The sequence below is a fragment of the Ranitomeya variabilis genome, chromosome 7 (assembly GCF_051348905.1).
Source record: "Ranitomeya variabilis isolate aRanVar5 chromosome 7, aRanVar5.hap1, whole genome shotgun sequence".
Taxonomy (NCBI): domain Eukaryota; kingdom Metazoa; phylum Chordata; class Amphibia; order Anura; family Dendrobatidae; genus Ranitomeya; species Ranitomeya variabilis.
This window is the reverse complement of record NC_135238.1, coordinates 77,847,984-77,866,316: the sequence shown is the minus strand read 5'-3', so window position 1 is coordinate 77,866,316 and position 18,333 is coordinate 77,847,984. Positions and strand designations below refer to the sequence as shown.

Below are 18,333 nucleotides of genomic sequence, written 5' to 3'. Positions count from 1 at the left end.
CATCTAAACAGAGCTAACCTGCAGTGCAACAGTGAGGGTACCACAGGTGACAGCTGAATAGTCAAAACAAGCCGGGTCAAATCCTAGACTGTAGCGCAGTGCCAAAGGAATAAGCAAACTCACGGTCAGGGACAAGCTAGGGGGTGAGTAACGGTCAGGGGCAGATAAACCAAAAGACAGAAGACAGAAACAGGTCAGGATACATGTCAAGTCAAACCAGAGAGTCTGCACACTAAAGGGAAACACTGAGTCAAGACGGGAACAGGGGAAAACAGAGATACGGGTTCAGACAGCAAACGCAGCAGGACAAATCGGAGCAATCAGAGACAGCTACAGCAGCACTAGGCAGAAACTATAACTGACATGATCTGCAGGACACATCGGGGCTAAATGGCAAACCTGAGACCAGACTGAGGCTGAGAAAAGTTAACGCCTGACATTATCAGACCAGGAAAAGGGAAGACAGGACTCAAAACCCAGTCTGGATCATGACAACAAGAGAGGACACTATATAATAAATGATGGCGCTAAACATAATAAGTACTCAATAATTGTAGTCAAGATCTGGAGACCTGTCTGATTACAGTAATTTTCTTTTATTTCTTCTCCATCTGGTCAGAACTTTAGCTTGACAGCTTCCATTCACAACTTGTCTCTGCAGATCGTGGGTTGTTGATGGGTTGCCATGGCAGGTGGGGGTCTCCTGAAGATCTTCGTGCTTACCATTACGGTGCTCCATTGAAACCCAGCCTGTGGCTGGACTTCATTGGAGACTGATTTTTACTACCATACAGTATAAGTGATAAAATGATGCAGTTTTAAGTCCACTAAGAGGACAAAAAATAAGGTAAAAAAAAGTTTAAAAAAATGAGAAAATAAAAAAATATCTAAAAATTTTAATCACTCTGGCACCTCATTAAAAACAAAAAAATAAAAATAGACAATTAAACATAAATGGTATTGCCGTTTTCATAAAAGTCTACTCTATCAAAATGTTAAATGTATTAACCCAATCAGTATACATCTATATACACCTGCCTGGCAATGCACACTTTTTATGGTTGCAATAAAAGTTATTATAAGATTATAATGACGGCAGTCTCGCCATGGGTCCACCTGGAGTCTTGGGCCACTGGCTGTAGTCCCTGCCAAGATCCCTCACACTTCCAAAGGCATTTGCCCAGCATGGACACAATTGCAAATGTGCTTCCAGCATGTGTGCACCATTAGAATATCAAAATCTATAGGCCGGACATAGATATCTCTGAGAATCTGCCTCCAAAGCTTATTTTAAATAAAAGGGGAGTTACCAGTGTGAGAGATGTAAATCCGGATAGCAGACTGTCAGTCATTATTTGTCTCACACTGGTAATGGCCCTTTTATTTAAAATAATCTCCGGAGGCAGATTCTCATGCAGATCAGTGTCCAGCCCATAGATCTTTAAAGCTCATTTACATTTAAGAAAATGTGGATTTCTTTGGAATAAAGACATCGGATCACAGATATTAAGGTCTCATGTTATTCCTATGACCTACATACCCATATAGACGGCTTTGGAAGGCTGATCCTACTGACAGATTCCCGACAACTCATGGGTGAAGATCTTGACCTTTGTGCTTTATAAAATCTATAAAATATCTAAAGTACTAATACAAAATACAAGTACAGAACTTATGTTTAATTAAATATTTTATTTAAACATAAAAGTAGAGTGAGCGATTGATGCCTTTATCTGTATTTGGAGGTGAGGATTTGAGACACCACTGAAATGAACTTATCAAAAGCAGCATGGGTGACGGCATCAAAGTGAGCGGAGTAGTGAGCGGCCAGGGTGACCAGGATGCAGTGAGACAGCAGCTGGAACACAAAGACAGGACAATCACTATTAGGTCACAATTATTTGACAAACTTAAAAAACAGCCATGTTCTATACTAATTTAAAGCACCACTCCAGCATTTTCTGGTATTGCACCTCGGGAGTGGTGCTGTAAATGTAAGTCCCCTGCCTCATACTCACCTTCCAGAGTTTTCACCTATTTTTGCTGCTGCTCCTATCGATCTCTGGTGAAAAGTGACCTGCTGGCAGCTCCAGTGTTTCATGGGGCTGCGCGGAGGTCACTTTACAATACAAGTCTATGAGAGCCTCGTTCTGGCCTCGTTCTGGCTCTCATAGACTTGCATTGAGAGCCCGTGACATAGTTTCTCTCTTCCAGCCACCCAGAAGCTACTGTTACAAAATGGAGCTGCGGGACCAGAGTGGCACCGAAAAACGGTAAAGTCGTTGGAGAGTGATTATATGACTGGGGGCAGGGGGCTTAGATTTGCAGCAATATTTTATGGTAGTCAATATTGGAGATGATGTATATTATATTTTTGGCTGTGCTTGTATGAGCGAAATCACACAATTGCAATACTTTTTTTTTTTTTTTTTTCACCTTGTCAAAAGTTACCAGTTTTTGCTCCCTTGCGTACTGTGTTTTCTGTTTTTTTTTGCTTGTTTTATTTTTATGGTTTTCACCAAGGGGGTAAAGCTCACAAGGTAACAATGCAGAGCATCCTACAAGCCACGCCCCCAGAACATCTACAAGCCACACCCCAGAGCATCCTACGAGCCATGCCCCCAGAACATCTACAAGCCACACCCCAGAGCATCCTATGAGCCAAGCTCCCAGAACATCTACAAGCCACACCCCAGAGCATCCTACAACCACGCCCCCAGAACATCTACAAGCCACACCCCAGAGCATCCTACAACCACGCCCCCAGAACATCTACAAGCCACACCCCAGAGCATCCTACAACCACGCCCCCAGAACATCTACAAGCCACACCCCAGAGCATCCTATGAGCCAAGCTCCGAGAACATCTACAAGCCACACCCCAGAGCATCCTACAACCACGCCCCCAGAACATCTACAAGCCACACCCCAGAGCATCCTACAACCACACCCCCAGAACATCTACAAGCCACACCCCAGAGCATCCTACAAGCCACGCCCCCATGCTGACAGCCATCAAAATTAGCTCTAAGTAAAAATGCCTATATCTCTAAAACCATATAGTGGAATTAAAAAAGGCTTACTGAAAGGAGCAGCAGGAATTAACAAGAGCAGAAACTGGCCACTGGTGACAGGCCCTCTTAAAGCTCTACTGTTAAATATATAGAAATAATATTTCATTATAATTGATTGATATGTAATATTATATATATAATATTAGATATATGTAGATATGTATCAATCAATTAGAAAGAAATATTGGAACTTGGATTGTGTGACTCCGCTCACACACGCACAGCCATATATCTGTAATATAAGAATAGCAGGACAGTTGTGGAATACAATGGAGTAATAGATAAGGATGTAATTATCATGATAGGGTTTACTCATATTTACAGCCTGTTATATGTCTTACATTGAAGTTTCCTGGGTCCACTCTCAGGTTGTAGGCATGCAGGTCACTCAGTTGGGACAGGGATCCCTCCAAGTTGTCCAGGTGTTTGGCCGCCTCTGCAAGAGCCCCCAAGACCTTTCCTCCATGTGTCTGGAGATCAGTGGATCCGTGGCTGAGGTCAAAGTGGGCGAAGTAAGTCTTGGTCTGGGGGAAGCCCAGGAACATCCTAGGATTAAAGAGAAATCAAATCAGATCCCACTGCACAAGTTTCCTAATAGAGGAACTGCTATTCTGTAATTTCAGCCATAGTGTAATATAAATACACATATTTTTTATTAAATATATATTGCCTACATGGTTTAGGTTCGACTTAAAACTTTCTTGATTCATCAGAGAGCAGAGCATTGCGGGAATGGGGCAACTTATACCACTAAGAAAAGATGCTCCAGAATTAGTAAATTGTGTGAAATACTGTCATTTATTGCTGGCCTGGCAGCATTATAGAGATCCAGACAATTGTCTTGACGTTTTGGTGTTAATAAGTGACTGTATTTCCACAATTTACTAATTCTGGAGCATCTTTTCTTGGTGGTCTAAGTTGTCCCATTCCTCTAGAAATGTATGAATAAATTGATAATTGAATGTCACAATCAGAGGGTGTCCGCTACACAACCTGACATTATCCAATAAGAGCTGACAGTGTTAGCGCGCATAGAAACACATCAAGGAGAATGGTAACACCCACTTGCCAATTTATTCATTCATTCATTTCTCTTTTCTATTTCATTGTGAGTACAAATATTCGGTAAAGCAGACATCAGACGTGCTGACAGGTTCTCCTGGCTTTTATAGCTATGTCAGAAGTGGACAGCGGTCAGATTACTGATCACCGTGATGGGGCTATGTACTCGTATGTACCCTATAGTCCATCACATATCACACTCCGCCAAACTGTTTTATGTCTTAAATGAAGTATAAACATAACTTTTAAATGTAGAATTAAAAAATATATATTTTCAATGCTAATGCTTATTTCTAAGAATAAAAATACAATATAATTGTTACCTTTCCAAAGCTTCAGCACCGAGAGCGCTCACGTTTCCGGAGGCTTTGCCCAGGATGGCCACGATGGCAGCCTTCTCAACCTCAGAGAAAGTCATGTTTCTTGTGTGTGGTGGGTCTGAGCTGTAGGGTAAGACGCAGAAGGCTTGTGCTCTGTGTCAGGACACTGGGAATTTATAGGGGAAGGGTCCATAGAAATGGTCACTCATCCACTATCACTGGCCATTGAGGAGTTACACCCAAACCTATGGTTTTTTTACATGTTGCAGCCAGAAAACTGCTGCCTATGAATAATTATGTGCAAGGCTTTTACTTTTCATTTTTGATGAACAAGTATATGTGTATCTATGTCGCTAAAGTGCATTTCATTCTAAAATAAAATAACAACTTTTTCCTCCTGACATAGGGTCGGGTTAAGATGAGCATACGCAAAATCATTTGGTTTTGATCCAGAAAAAAATAGACAATGCTTTATCTGTATGAAATCTATGTGTCCATTTTGTATGCATGCCATCCTTTTATACGTGAACAATTGAATAAATAATAAAAGGCCAAATGCAGTCTCCTATCTTAATAATTGTAATGGAAACATTAAAAATGCATGAAATAGAGAAGTAACCTGTATGTGACCTGTTTACGCTCACCCATAGGGCTGCAGACGTGCCTATGACAAACTGCCCGAGATTCAGCCAGAAAAATTGTATGATTTTTTTCTAATTTTCATCAGATTTTCATCCATGTGCCATCCGTGTGTCCGTTTTTTACGTCCATGTACGATTAGTTTTCATACAACTACATAAAACAATGGTCACATGCAGTTTTCTAGGTTTAAAATAGAAATGTATCCATAAAACCGGATGCCACTCATCCCCACTGTGTGATCCGATTTTTTTTTCTCGCACCCATAGACTTCAGTGTTATTCAAATGGAATATTCTGATGAGAAATTCTTCCCCCGGACCAAATGTCTGTGCGAAAAAAAAATGGCAGCATGCTCTAGTCTCTTCTGTAATTCGGATGAGACTTACCTTTAAGTCTATTGGCGCGCCAAATACAAATATCGGATACTATGCAGACCAACCGTCTAGCATCGGATTTTTACAGAAACATTGCAATTCCTAGCATAGGAATTGTCATCTGTATGCTACTCATGTGGCTGTTTTTACACCAGTATGGTAGCCACATATGTAACTGTTAGATAATCTAGTGACAAAATGCACAATTGGTGGAGAAAGGTTGAACTTAATGGATTTTGGACTTTTTCAACCTTTCTATAACTATGTAACTTATCATCCATTGTTATATGAGCTGTTAATAAAACTTACAGGACCGACTACAGTTTCCTAGGTTAATAACTGCAATATCCCCATAAATATCTGATGCTATTGTTATGGGATATAATTTTTTGGCGCACCTACAGACTTGAATAGACGAGTCTCATCCAAAATACCGACGTGAATAGTGCGTGCAATTTTTTTTCACACCAACATATTTGTCTGTGTGAAAAAAACGTTAATTTGACCAAACAAATAAAGTAGTGTTCTGTAGTGTTATAGCATGAAAACATGAAATATATGAAATTTGAATTGCCTTACTGCTCTAGAAATAGGAAAAATTGAGGATACTTAGCACAAAATTGGCCAATTTATAGGTCCCAGCAGCCACGATAAGGCGATTTTTGTGGCTGGGAACCTACCTAATGTGAATTCTAGAGCAGGAATGCAGTTTAAATTTCATATATTTCATGTTTTCATGCCATAGCGCTACTTTGTTTGTTATATATGGAGATGGCTACTCTTAGTAAGCACCTGTACGCACCTGATTTCAGTTTGGAAGTCACGGTCAGTCTTTTGATATTTGAATACATTTTAATTTGAACAGCCCAATTTGAAAACAGTGGTCCAAGTGCTCTCCAAGCGAGGTCAGGTTTTTACATGCGCTAATAATGTGTGTGTGTGTGTGTGTGTGTGTGTGTGTGTGTGTGTGTGTGTGTGTGTGTGTGTGTGTGTGTGTGTGTGACATCACAGCCCTATAGTAAGTTACTCCCAGCCAGGCAAATATACAGGATGGCAACGCTTATAGGTTGCTGAGTCACTGCTTTCTTATGTTCTAAAAGATTTATTGAGATGACAGCAGAATATCTGGGCAGCTGTATTTTGTCTTTTTTATAGCTTTTAATGCCCACTCGAAATAGAGAATTTTCAGCATAACCATTAAATGCCCGTCAATAATGACAACAGTATATAAGTAGTTAAAGAGAAAGGGGGGCACCAGTTCGAGTGCAGGGATCTGCTAAATTGCTATGACAGCCAGGGACCTAGTGGAAACCCTGGGGTTGCCCTCTTTCTACTCCTTAGAGTACGTGCATGACTTTTTCAGGTGGATTCGCTCCACAGCCCTCGTGAAATAGCGCTAAATAAACACGGAAAAAATCAAACATATACCGTACATTTCTGTCTAAAAACAACTTGCTGCACATATATTCGGACTTTTGAGGTTCTATTAACCAATTCAGGTTTCCAAAGCCGAGAAGCGTTAAAAAATGTGACCTGACCCTTCTTTAGGGTATGTTATTAATACAATTAAATAAAATGACCAATAAGATGCCAAAAAAAAGATGTTTCAGGTACAACACCAATTGGGAAACTCGGCAGATATGTCTCTGTCTAAAATACATGATGGGCATACTGTACGCCCCAGTAGCTGTGCCACAGGCTGGGCATTGTAGGAGATCCCTAGACTTACAATATACCTTCATTACATGAGTACTGAAGTGTATGCACCTGGGAACAATGAAGAAAAATGTATAAAAAAAGTAGTAAACATAAAAAATATTTAAATATGGACCTCTGTAACCTTAGTGAACCACACAATTAGAGTAGGTGCACACGGCCATTTTCTCTCAACCCAAGAAGGTCCAATTATTCTGATCCGACTCCGATTATGGCATCAGTTTTTCTCAAAAGCGGACAAAAAAAAGTTTGTACACCGTCTCCATTCTGTTAGTGCCTGACAATCTGACTGCACTCGAATGTCATCCTAGTGCAGTCTGATGTTTTTCACACACATAGGCTTATATTGCCAAGTTTAATACAACACTCGGATCAAAAGCGGATATGCTCCTGATTTTTTCCTTGGACCACTTGGTCTGAGGAAACAAATCAGACACGTGCATAGCCCCATATAATATGATGGGTGCGAGAGCTAACCGTGAAAACCATGGATAGCGCTCGTCCAATATAACCCGTTGTATGCACAAGGCTAACTTTAATTTTTACTTAATAGTACATTATATGAAGAAGCAATGGTGTTATACAAAACAATGCCAAAATACATACATTATGGCTTTTGGAAGAGCAAGATGAAAAAAATTCAGTGAAAAATTCACAAATGGACAAATAGCCATGGCGACAAGGGGTTAAACATTAAACATGCCATACAATTAGACAAAGGAGTGGCGCCATTCTTGGAGGTTAGCATGGTGCTTTTGTTTTTTTTCTTTCATGGTCCCATAAATAAGGAATTGTCCATCAATGGAAAACCCATTTAACCTCTAAGCGACCACCAACGTCCCACATGTCATATGCGGTGGTCTATGGGGCTGGTCCAGGGACGGAGAGCTCTCCATACCATGCAGATATAGGCCAATATACATGACACAGACACACAACATAAGCCATTATTGGGTTTCAGTTCCTACTATTCACAAAGTAAAGCCTCCTAGGTATCTCTTATAGGATAACTTCTAGATCAGTAGTTAAAGTCGTTATTATGTGTAAATCAGTTTATTTACCTCCTCGTGCAGTTAGACAGTTTTTTATTTTTTTTTACACATAATATTAGCAGTCAGCAGTATTAAGTAAAAAAATGCATTATCTTCATTGACAAAAGGATTGCTTGCAGTTTACAGAGCAGCTCAGCAGTAATCTGCCTAACTGGACATTTCCTAGACATCGGTAACGCACTGATAACAAAATGCTGCCCTGCAGCCCTGGGAAAGTGATGACCCTGAGCCTGTGTGGTTTGGGGTGGAGATGGGCGCTTTAGGCCTCTTTATGGGATGTCAGCATCAGTGGAAGGATGCATCTGTGTGCACATTTATTAAGGGTAAACGTGACATATTTGTGCTTCTTTATTTACGGTAGTTTATTATGCTTGCTAATATTTACGTCTAATAATATATCTTTTACTACCCATCATAGATGTCACATGGGACAATTTTACAATTGCAGCTACTACTGGTTGCAATCTTATACACAGGGAAGCCATGCTTCCTACTGCTGTCACTGGTAGGACATGTGCAGACGGCCATAGATTCACTCATCCTAGAGAATCAGCCTAATTATGTAAATGACACTGATCAAACGCTAATCAGAGAATGACCACAAAGTGCTACATACAATTGTTTCGGAGGAGGAGAAGACGAAGAAAAAAAATTCTCCGTCTTCTCCATTCTGTGAGGCTGCAGAAATAGGACTGCACTCAGATGTCATCCGTGTGCAGCCCGATGTTTCCCATGCGCTTGCATGGCTGAGTGCAATCCAAATATTGGATCAAACTTTGCGATGCTGTGATTTTTTTTTTCTTGGACAGGCTAACATTGGACCGAATGCAATCTGATGTTTTGTCGGATTGCACTCGGACCGATAATGCGGTCGTCTGCACGAGCCTGTATAATTAAAACTATTTTGGTGTCGAGGAACATCACACTTCTAACTTGGCAGAGAAGATCAACCTTATAAGCCTTATCCACACCAAGATGTTCTACTGAATCCTGAAGAAGTAACACCAAATATAACTGCAGACATTTCTCGTTAACGGGATCCTGTCATTTCATTCATGCTTAAATGAAGTATACCCTTCTAATAGTATAGCACTTGCACTTTGGTACTTAATACCCTTGGCTCCCTGATGGATCTATATAGTATATTTCGGAGGATATTCTGTGTTTATATTTGGAGGTTCCTTTTCCCTGTCATTTTACCCACTATGTTATTTTATGGATTTGTTTCCTAAAAATATATTTTTAATATATTTTTCTGGAATCTCTTCATATCCTGGGCCTAGAAATATAATTTTTGTTGCATATTTTTTCCTTCTTTAGATGTTAGTGAAGTGTGTAGCATTGCATTTTCTCATTGTGATTGATGTGATTCATGCTGCCTGACCCACGGGCATGAATCAGAGTCTGGCTGCGTTTCTGCAGCCGGGTATGTGTTACTCTGAAACGTTGCAGAGAAAACAACATAATCTGAAAGAACGACTGAGGATTATTCGCCTCAGGTAACAAGTTGGAAGCAGATTCCTGTGGGGTCTCCAGGCCCTAGACTGACAGGTCTCTCCCAATGTATGGGCATGGAAAAGGCAAACAAGAGAGCAAAATATAGGAGGTACATCGGGTTAGTATGTTTGGTTCCTGGGAGACAATGTTGAAGGGGGTTGTGAATAAATGCTCACCTTACCAGGTCGTGCTATATATGTAATGCTCAGAGGAAAGATGCTGTAGGGCACTCCGATCCCCAGGGCTGGTGGTGCCACCTTGGATGCTGATAAATAATGGAGTTCAGATTGGCAACCAAAGCCTGGAGGAGCTGTACACGTCAGATCGCTGATCTGACAGAGTGCTGTGCAAACTGTCAGATCAGCGATCTTACACTATAACACAATGCCCCCCCGGGGCAATGTTAAAGTGTAAAAAAAAAAAATATTCACATGTGTAAAAAAAAATTAAAAAAAATCCCCCAAAAAATTGAAAAAAAAAAAAAAATATATATATTGTTCCTATAAATACATTTCTTTATCTAAATAAAAAAAACAATAAAAGTACACATATTTAGTATCGCCGCGTCCGTAACGACCCGACCTATAAAACTGTCCCACTAGTTAACCCCTTCAGTGAACACCGTAAAAAAAAAACGAGGCAAAGAACAACGCTTTATTATCATAACGCGAAACAAAAAGTGGAATAACACGCGATCAAAAAGACGGATATAAATAACCATGGTACCGCTGAAAACGTCATCTTGTCCTGCAAAGAAAGAGGTGCCATACAGCATCAAAGAAAAAAGAAAAAAGTTATAGTCCTCAGAATAAAGCGATGCAAAAATAATAATTTTATCTATAAAATAGTTTTTATCGTATAAAAGCGCCAAAAGATAAAAAAAGATATAAACGAGGTATCGCTGTAATCGTACTGACCCGTAGAATAAAACTGCTTTATCCAATTTACCAAACGCGGAACGGTATAAACGGCTCCCCCAAAAGAAATTCATGAATAGCTGGTTTTTGGTCATTCAGCCTCACAAAAATCAGAATAAAAAGCGATCAAAAAATGTCACGTGCCCGAAAATGGTATCAATAAAAACGTCAACTAGTCCCGCAAAAAACAAGACCTCACATGACTCTGTGGACAAAATATGGAAAAATTATAGCTCTCAAAATGTGGTTACGCAAAAAATATTTTTTGCAATAAAAAGCGTCTTTCAGTGTGTGACGGCTGCCAATCATAAAAATCCTCTAAAAAACCCGCTATAAAAGTAAATCAAACCCCCCTTCATCACCCCCTTAGTTAGCGAAAAATTAAAAAAATGTATTTATTTATATTTTCCCATTAGGGTTAGGGTTAGGGCTAGGGCTAGGGTTAGGGCTAGGGTTAGGGCTAGGGTTAGGGTTGGGGCTAAGGTTAAGGCTACAGTTAGGGTTGGGGCTAAAGTTAGGGTTTGGATTACATTTACGGTTGGGAATAGGGTTGGGATTAGGGGTAGGGGTGTGTCAGGGTTAGGGGTGTGGTTAGGGTTACCGTTTGAATTAGGGTTAGGGATGTGTTTGGATTAGGGTTTAAGTTATAATTGGGGGGGTTTCCACTGTTTAGGCACATCAGGGGCTCTCCAAACGCGACATGGAGTCCGATATCAATTCCAGCCAATTCTGCGTTGAAAAAGTAAAACAGTACTCCTTCCCTTCCGGGCTCCCCTGTGCGCCCAAACAGGGGTTTACTGTTATGACCCCAATGGCAGAGGGTCTCAGGAATAAATACCAAGTCTGCAAACACAAAAAACCAGCTCATAGGGCAGTGGTAACTGGGCTGACCATATATCTAATCCTAGCACCACAAATAGCAGTAGCCGGGGAACGTGCCTACGTTGGTTCTAGACGTCTCACGCCAGCCGGAGAACTAACTAACCCTAGAAGGGAAAAAAAAGACCTTTCTTGCCTCCAGAGAAGAGACCCCAAAAGTTGGATACAAGCCCCCAACAAATAATAACGGTGAGGTAAGAGGAAAAGACAAACATAAGAATGAGCTAGGTATTTAGCAAAGAGAGGCCCACTAGCTAATAGCAGAATATAGTAAGATGACTTATATGGTCAGCAAAAACCCTATTAAAATATCCACGCTGGATATTCAAGAACCCCCGAACCGACTAACGGCCGGGGGGAGAACACCAGCCCCCTAGAGCTTCCAGCAAGGTCAGAACTCACATTTAGTACAAGCTGGACAAAAATAGAAGCAAAGCAAATAACCCAAAAAACAAAGAAGCAAGACTTAGCTTAATTTTGCAAGAACCAGGACCAGCAGACAGGAGCAACAGAAGGATCTGATTACAACGATGCCAGGCACTGGACTAAGGATCCAGGAAGTTTATATAGCGACACCCCTGGACTAACGACCCAGGTGAGTGCCAAACTGAAGAAAGACAATCCCAGAGTCATATCACTAGTGACCACAAGAGGGAGCCAAAAAGTCTAATTCACAACAGTTTACCCCAACATATGGGGTATCAGCGTACTCAGGACACATTGGACAACAACTTTTGGGATCCAATTTCTCCTGTTACCCTTGGAAAAATACAAAACTGGGGGCTAAAAAATAATTTTTGTGGAAAAAAAAAAGATTTTTTATTTTCATGGCTCTGCGTTATAAACTGTAGTGAAACACTTGGGGGTTCAAAGTTCTCACAACACATCTAGAGAAGTTCCTTGGGGGGTCTAGTTTACAATATGGGGTCACTTGTGGGGAGTTTCTACTGTTTAGGTATATTAGGGGCTCTGCAAACGCAATGTAACGCCTGCAGACCAATCCATCTAAGTCTGCATTCCAAATGACGCTCCTTCCCTTCCGAGCTCTGCCATGCGCTCAAACGGTGGTTCCCCCCACATATGGAGTATCAGCGTACTCAGGACAAATTAAATAACAACTTTTGGGGTCCAATTTCAACTGTTACCCTTGGAAAAATACAAAACTGGGGACTAAAAAATAATTTTTGTGGAAAAAAAAAATAATTTTTATTTTCACGGCTCTGCGTTATAAACTGTAGTGAAACACTTGGGGGTTCAAAGCTCTCACAACACATCTAGATGAGTTCCTTAGGGGGTCTACTTTCCAAAATGGTGTCACTTGTGGGGGTTTCAGTGTTTACTGTTTAGGCACATCAGTGGCTCTCCAAACGCAACATGGCGTCCCATCTCAATTCCTGTCAATTTTGCATTGAAAAGTCAAACGGTGCTCCTTCCCTTCCGAGCTCTCCCATGCGCCCAAACAGTGGTTTACCCCCACATATGGGGTATCAGCGTACTCAGGACAAATTGTACAACAACTTTTGGGGTCCAATTTCTTCTCTTACCCTTGGGAAAATAAAAAATTGGGGGCTAAAAGATCATTTTTGTGAAAAAATTTGATTTTTTATTTTTACGTCTCTGCATTATAAACTTCATATCAACATATGGGGTATTGTCGTACTCAGGACAAATTGTACAACAACTTTAGGGGTCCATTTTCTCCTGCTACCCTTGGTAAAATAAAACAAATTGGAGCTGTTTCGCGCTAAGACCCGTAGCGCGAAACGGCCGTCGTCTTTTGTCCACGTTCTCCCCAAGTGTGCCCGCACATGTTCTAATAAAGGACTACTGCACAAGAAAGACCGATGAGTGCACTTCTGTTTTTTTTCCTTTGCTTGGATTTATACGGTTCTCTATTCATGTGCACCCAGAGTCTAAAGTCAGGCATATAAGGCACAGCAGCGATATTTGGTTGAATTGTTTGTGGAAGCGGTGAATTTGCAGGCACATCGGTGCCGTGGACTTGTTCTTCATTTCTTAACTATGAAAATATAGGTCAGTCAGTCCAAAAAATTGGGAAAACTTTGAAAGTGTCCCCAAGTGCAGTGGCAAAAACCTTCAAGCGCTACAAAGAAACTGGCTCACATGAGGACCGCCCCAGGAAAGGAAGACCAAGAGTCACCTCTGCTTCTCAGGATAAGTTTATCCGAGTCACCAGCCTCAGAAATCGCAGGTTAGCAGCAGCTCAGATTAGAGACTAGGTCAATGCCACACAGAGTTCTAGCAGCAGACACATCTCTACAACAACTGTTAGGAGGAGACTTTGTGCAGCAGGCCTTCATGGTAAAATAGCTACTACGAAACCACTGCTAAGGACAGGCAACAAGCAGAAGAGACTTGTTTGGGCTAAAGAACACAAGGCATGGACATTAGACCAGTGGAAATCTGTGCTTTGGTCTGATGAGTCCAAATTTGAGATCTTTGGTTCCAACCACCGTGTCTTTGTGCGACGCAGAAAAGGTGAACGGATGGACTCTACATGCCTGGTTCCCACCGTGAAGCATGGAGGAGGAGGTGTGATGGTGTGGGGGTGCTTTGCTGGTGACAGTGTTGGGAATTTATTCAAAATTGAAAGCATACTAAACCAGCATGGCTACCACAGCATCTTGCAGCGGCATGCTATTCCATCCGGTTTGCGGTTAGTTGAACCATCATCTGTTTTTCAACAGGACAATGACCCCAAACACACCTCCAGGCTGTGTAAGGGCTATATGACCAAGAAGGAGAGTGATGGGGTGCTACGCCAGATGACCTGGCCTCCACAGCCACCAGGCCTGAACCGAATCGAGATGGTTTGGGGTGAGCTGGACCGCAGAGTGAAGGCAAAAGGGCCAACAAGTGCTAAGCATCTCTGGGAACTCCTTTAAGATTGTTGGAAGACCATTCCCAGTGACTACCTCTTGAAGCTCATCAAGAGAATGCCAAGAGTGTGCAAAGCAGTCATCAAAGCAAAAGGTGGCTACTTTGAACAACCTAGAATATAATACATATTTTCAGTTGTTTCACACTTTTTTGTTAAGTCTATAATTCCACATGTGTTAATTCATAGTTTTGATGCCTTCAGTGTGAATGTACAATTTTCATAGTCATGAAAATACAGAAAAATCTTTAAATGAGAAGGTGTGTTCAAACTTTTAGTCTGTACTGTATGTAGTATCCATTATTCTACTGGTCAGCTGGTTTTGGATTGTCATTAACAATTCTTCGTACTTTTCCTCTCTCCCATGGTGAACAGCATACCCTTCTATGGCCGGGAGAGAGGGGTGACGCATGGCAGTGATGTCATGTGCCAGTCATAGCGTTCACACCAACGTCAACTGCCAGCCTCTGATAGGTCGGTGATTGGTGTAGGAAATGTGGTCCAGGGCGATGGTGATATATTTCTATTGAACGTGCATCTGAGGACTAGAAAAGAGTGCTGGTGTTGATGGACCCACTTCCTCCCTGGTCTGGGTCTCGGGAGCGCCATTGCACGGCGTCCGCACAATGTAGCCTTATGGGTGCATGTTTGAGACTCTTGCTGTGTAGTATTAGGAGAGGCCACTGTACATAATAGTATAAGACAACTCAGTAAATAAAAAGCGAGGTCTGTAATGATGAGAAGGACGCTGTATATAATAATAGGATACTAAGCTAGTCTGGGCAGCACTTGTGGTGTCAGCTACCTGCTTACCGTGTGGTTAATCTGTGTGCTGCTTACGGTATTTAGCATTGGGTGACTAAGTAGATCCCTCATATCCCTCAGTTAAAGTGGTAAGAAAAAGTTATAATCGATCCACAGGATAGGTACTAACTTCTAGATCGGTTCAGATCTGACCACTGATCACCCTACCAATCAGCAGGACTGGAAGCTTCTATGCAGCAGTCATCCCATCGAATGTGAACAGTAGTCAAGCATGCACAGAAGTTTCCCATTTTGATGATGTATTAAAGGTCAGACCCGCCAATTATCTCGATGTTATTACTTACTTTGTGGATGGGGGACAACTTCTACCAGAATACCCCTTTGAGTCCTTTAGAAGTCCGTAGACTGTCCCAAGAGTTTAGATTCATTACTTTTGTTCAGCCCCTATAACTTTTAAACCTTATGGGCCCTATTAATGATATAAAATAAAATGTATAGAGACCAATCTTGATATTTTTGATATGCTTATATTCTCGTCTCTAATGTTCTTTCTGTATGGCCAACATCTAACAGGTAGACCCTATTAATCATGAGATCATGGCTGTAGCTTACGTTTTTCGTTAACTTTCCATTTGCTGTTTAATGTGATTATTTGTTAATACCTTTAGGCAGGATTTTATTTTCATTGCTCACATACAGTTCCATCATGTCATAGGCAGCACTTTTTTATCTAATCTATATGGTCTTGGCTTTCTTGCCGATCATGTACAATTTTCTAGTAGAAAAAGTTCAGGTTTCACATCAGCAAATTTTACCCTTTTGCAACTTCAGTTAAATCGAAAAAGTAGTGTTCACCCCGCCAAAAAAGTCAGAATCCACAATGAATTTAATGCACACGAAAACATGTAATTTGTCCAATTAACACTTCTCAGCTTTCACATCATCGCAGTGGAATCCCTTACATATGGCGGCAAATTGGTCCACATATGCTTCTTAAACTGTTTGTGAAAAATGCAGTAGTGCAGATAAGGATGGAGGTGGATGACCTTATTTTTATTCATACATTAGAATTATTTCATCAGTATTTTTATGACAAAAGTGTCTCCAAAATACAGAACAGGAGTCAATCTCTCAATTATAGATTTTCCCTGCAAATTGGCTCTTCAGAGAAAAAAAGGACTTGAACTCTATAGCGCCACCTGTTGTTAGTAGCGATCCTACAAGTCACAATCAACCCTTTAACGAGTCTTGCAATATGACTTAGGATAAAAGCCAAATCAGTACCTCAATTCGCAGACACGGTGTTTCGGGCTGTTGGCAGTGCGAAGCATGAGAACTGATTTTCCCTGTAATTTCCACTCCTTGTTTTGGCATACAAATGCTGATTCAAAATACTGACCATATGCTGATGTGTGAACAATCTCTTAGGGAGAAATATTCTTCCCATACACACACTGTTTTTTTTTCCTTTCTCAAAGTTCCGATACTTCTTCCTTCCTCCAAAAATTGTTTCAGCTCCCTTTATTAATCCTTCATACGATCATTTCATCTTTTATTTGTATTTGTGTCACTTAGAACTAAAATGCATCTCTACCCCCCAAGCTCTCTTCTCATCTCTGCCGGGCAATTCAGTTTCAATGTTTATTCTAGTATCAGAAAAATGACATTTATGTGGGGCCAGATCAATTATACTGTACAATGGATCCAAATGGAAATTAAATGTCGCCTTGACCTATTGCATGCGCTGAGGGAACCTAATACGATTTAAACCAAAAAAACTATAGAATAAGGTCCACAATTAAAGCAAAGAGCAAGAGAAAAAAGACCCTAAAAATAACTTTTAATAGAAAGTTTTAGAAAACTTGCATGTCTTAAAAACAAATACAACATGAATGTGAAGATTAATATAAAGCAGAGAAGTGGGAGAAGTAGATGGAGGGGTACACCACTAGGGGAGCGATAGAAACTAATGAAATGTATGGGCTATTATGCCCTAGAATTCCCTGGCGGATGCCCTACCTAACAGTGGAGGATGGTGCCCCCACTCGTCGACGGCTAGCCCTTATTCCCCTAGTTCACCACTAGCCTAACGTACAGTAAAAACCACAAAACAACCAATCACATAGCAACCCAGTTATGTGCCAAAGGCAAATGCGATACAACAATATGGTGTTTTATGGATATATGGGGGAGCCAGGATGGATATATGGGGAAAACAGGATGGATATATGGGGGGTAGAATGGATAGGCCAGGATGGATATATGGGGGGCCAGGATAGATATACAGTACAGACCAAAAGTTTGGACACACCTTCTCATTTAAAGATTTTTCTGTATTTTCATGACTATGAAAATTGTACATTCACACTGAAGGCATCAAAACTATGAATTAACACATGTGGAATTATAGACTTAACAAAAAAGTGTGAAACAACTGAAAATATGTATTATATTCTAGGTTCTTCAAAGTAGCCACCTTTTGCTTTGATGACTGCTTTGCACACTCTTGGCATTCTCTTGATGAGCTTCAAGAGGTAGTCACCGGGAATGGTCTTCCAACAATCTTGAAGGAGTTCCCAGAGATGCTTAGCACTTGTTGGCCCTTTTGCCTTCACTCTGCGGTCCAGCTCGCCCCAAACCATCTCGATTGGGTTCAGGTCTGGTGACTGTGGAGGCCAGGTCATCTGGCGTAGCACCCCATCACTCTGCTTGGTCAAATAGCCCTTACACAGCCTGGAGGTATGTTTGGGGTCATTGTCCTGTTGAAAAATAAATGATGGTCCAACTAAATGCAAACCCCATGGAATAGCATGCCGCCGCAAGATGCTGTGGTAGCCATGCTGGTTCAGTATGCCTTCAATTTTGAATAAATCCCCAACAGTGTCATCAGCAAAGCACCCCCACACCATCACACCTCCTCAGGGGCGTAACTACCGCGGTCGCAGGGGTCGCAATTGCGACGGGGCCCGCAGTGCTTAGGGGCCCCTAAGAACTCTGAGCTACAAAATGGGCCGCCGGCCCTTTATAAACCTTCTTTACAGAACCTGGTGCGCGTGCACTCTCTCAGTGCATGCGCGATCACGGGTGGGACTGCACTTGTCACGGCAGCAGAGCCCTCCACCGCAGAGAGCCGCACA

At 41.3% G+C, this 18,333-nt stretch overlaps 1 protein-coding gene across 4 annotated transcripts in view; it reads right to left on the bottom strand.

Moving 5' to 3' along the window:
- Window positions 1–1,683: 1,683 nt before the first annotated feature.
- LOC143786094 (hemoglobin subunit alpha-3-like) overlaps window positions 1,684–18,333 on the bottom strand; it is a 223,423-nt gene continuing 206,773 nt past the window's right edge. For 3 of the 4 annotated variants that reach the window (XM_077275304.1, XM_077275305.1, XM_077275306.1), the window contains 2 exons: window positions 3,416–3,620; window positions 1,684–1,858 (listed from right to left, as the gene is read on the bottom strand). In XM_077275304.1, the coding sequence (XP_077131419.1) occupies window positions 1,730–1,858; window positions 3,416–3,620 (334 nt within the window). In that variant the 3' untranslated portion in view covers window positions 1,684–1,729. Of the gene's footprint in view, window positions 1,859–3,415; window positions 3,621–4,459; window positions 4,586–18,333 lie in introns of those variants that run through there. The other variant, XM_077275303.1, reaches the window with a different exon arrangement.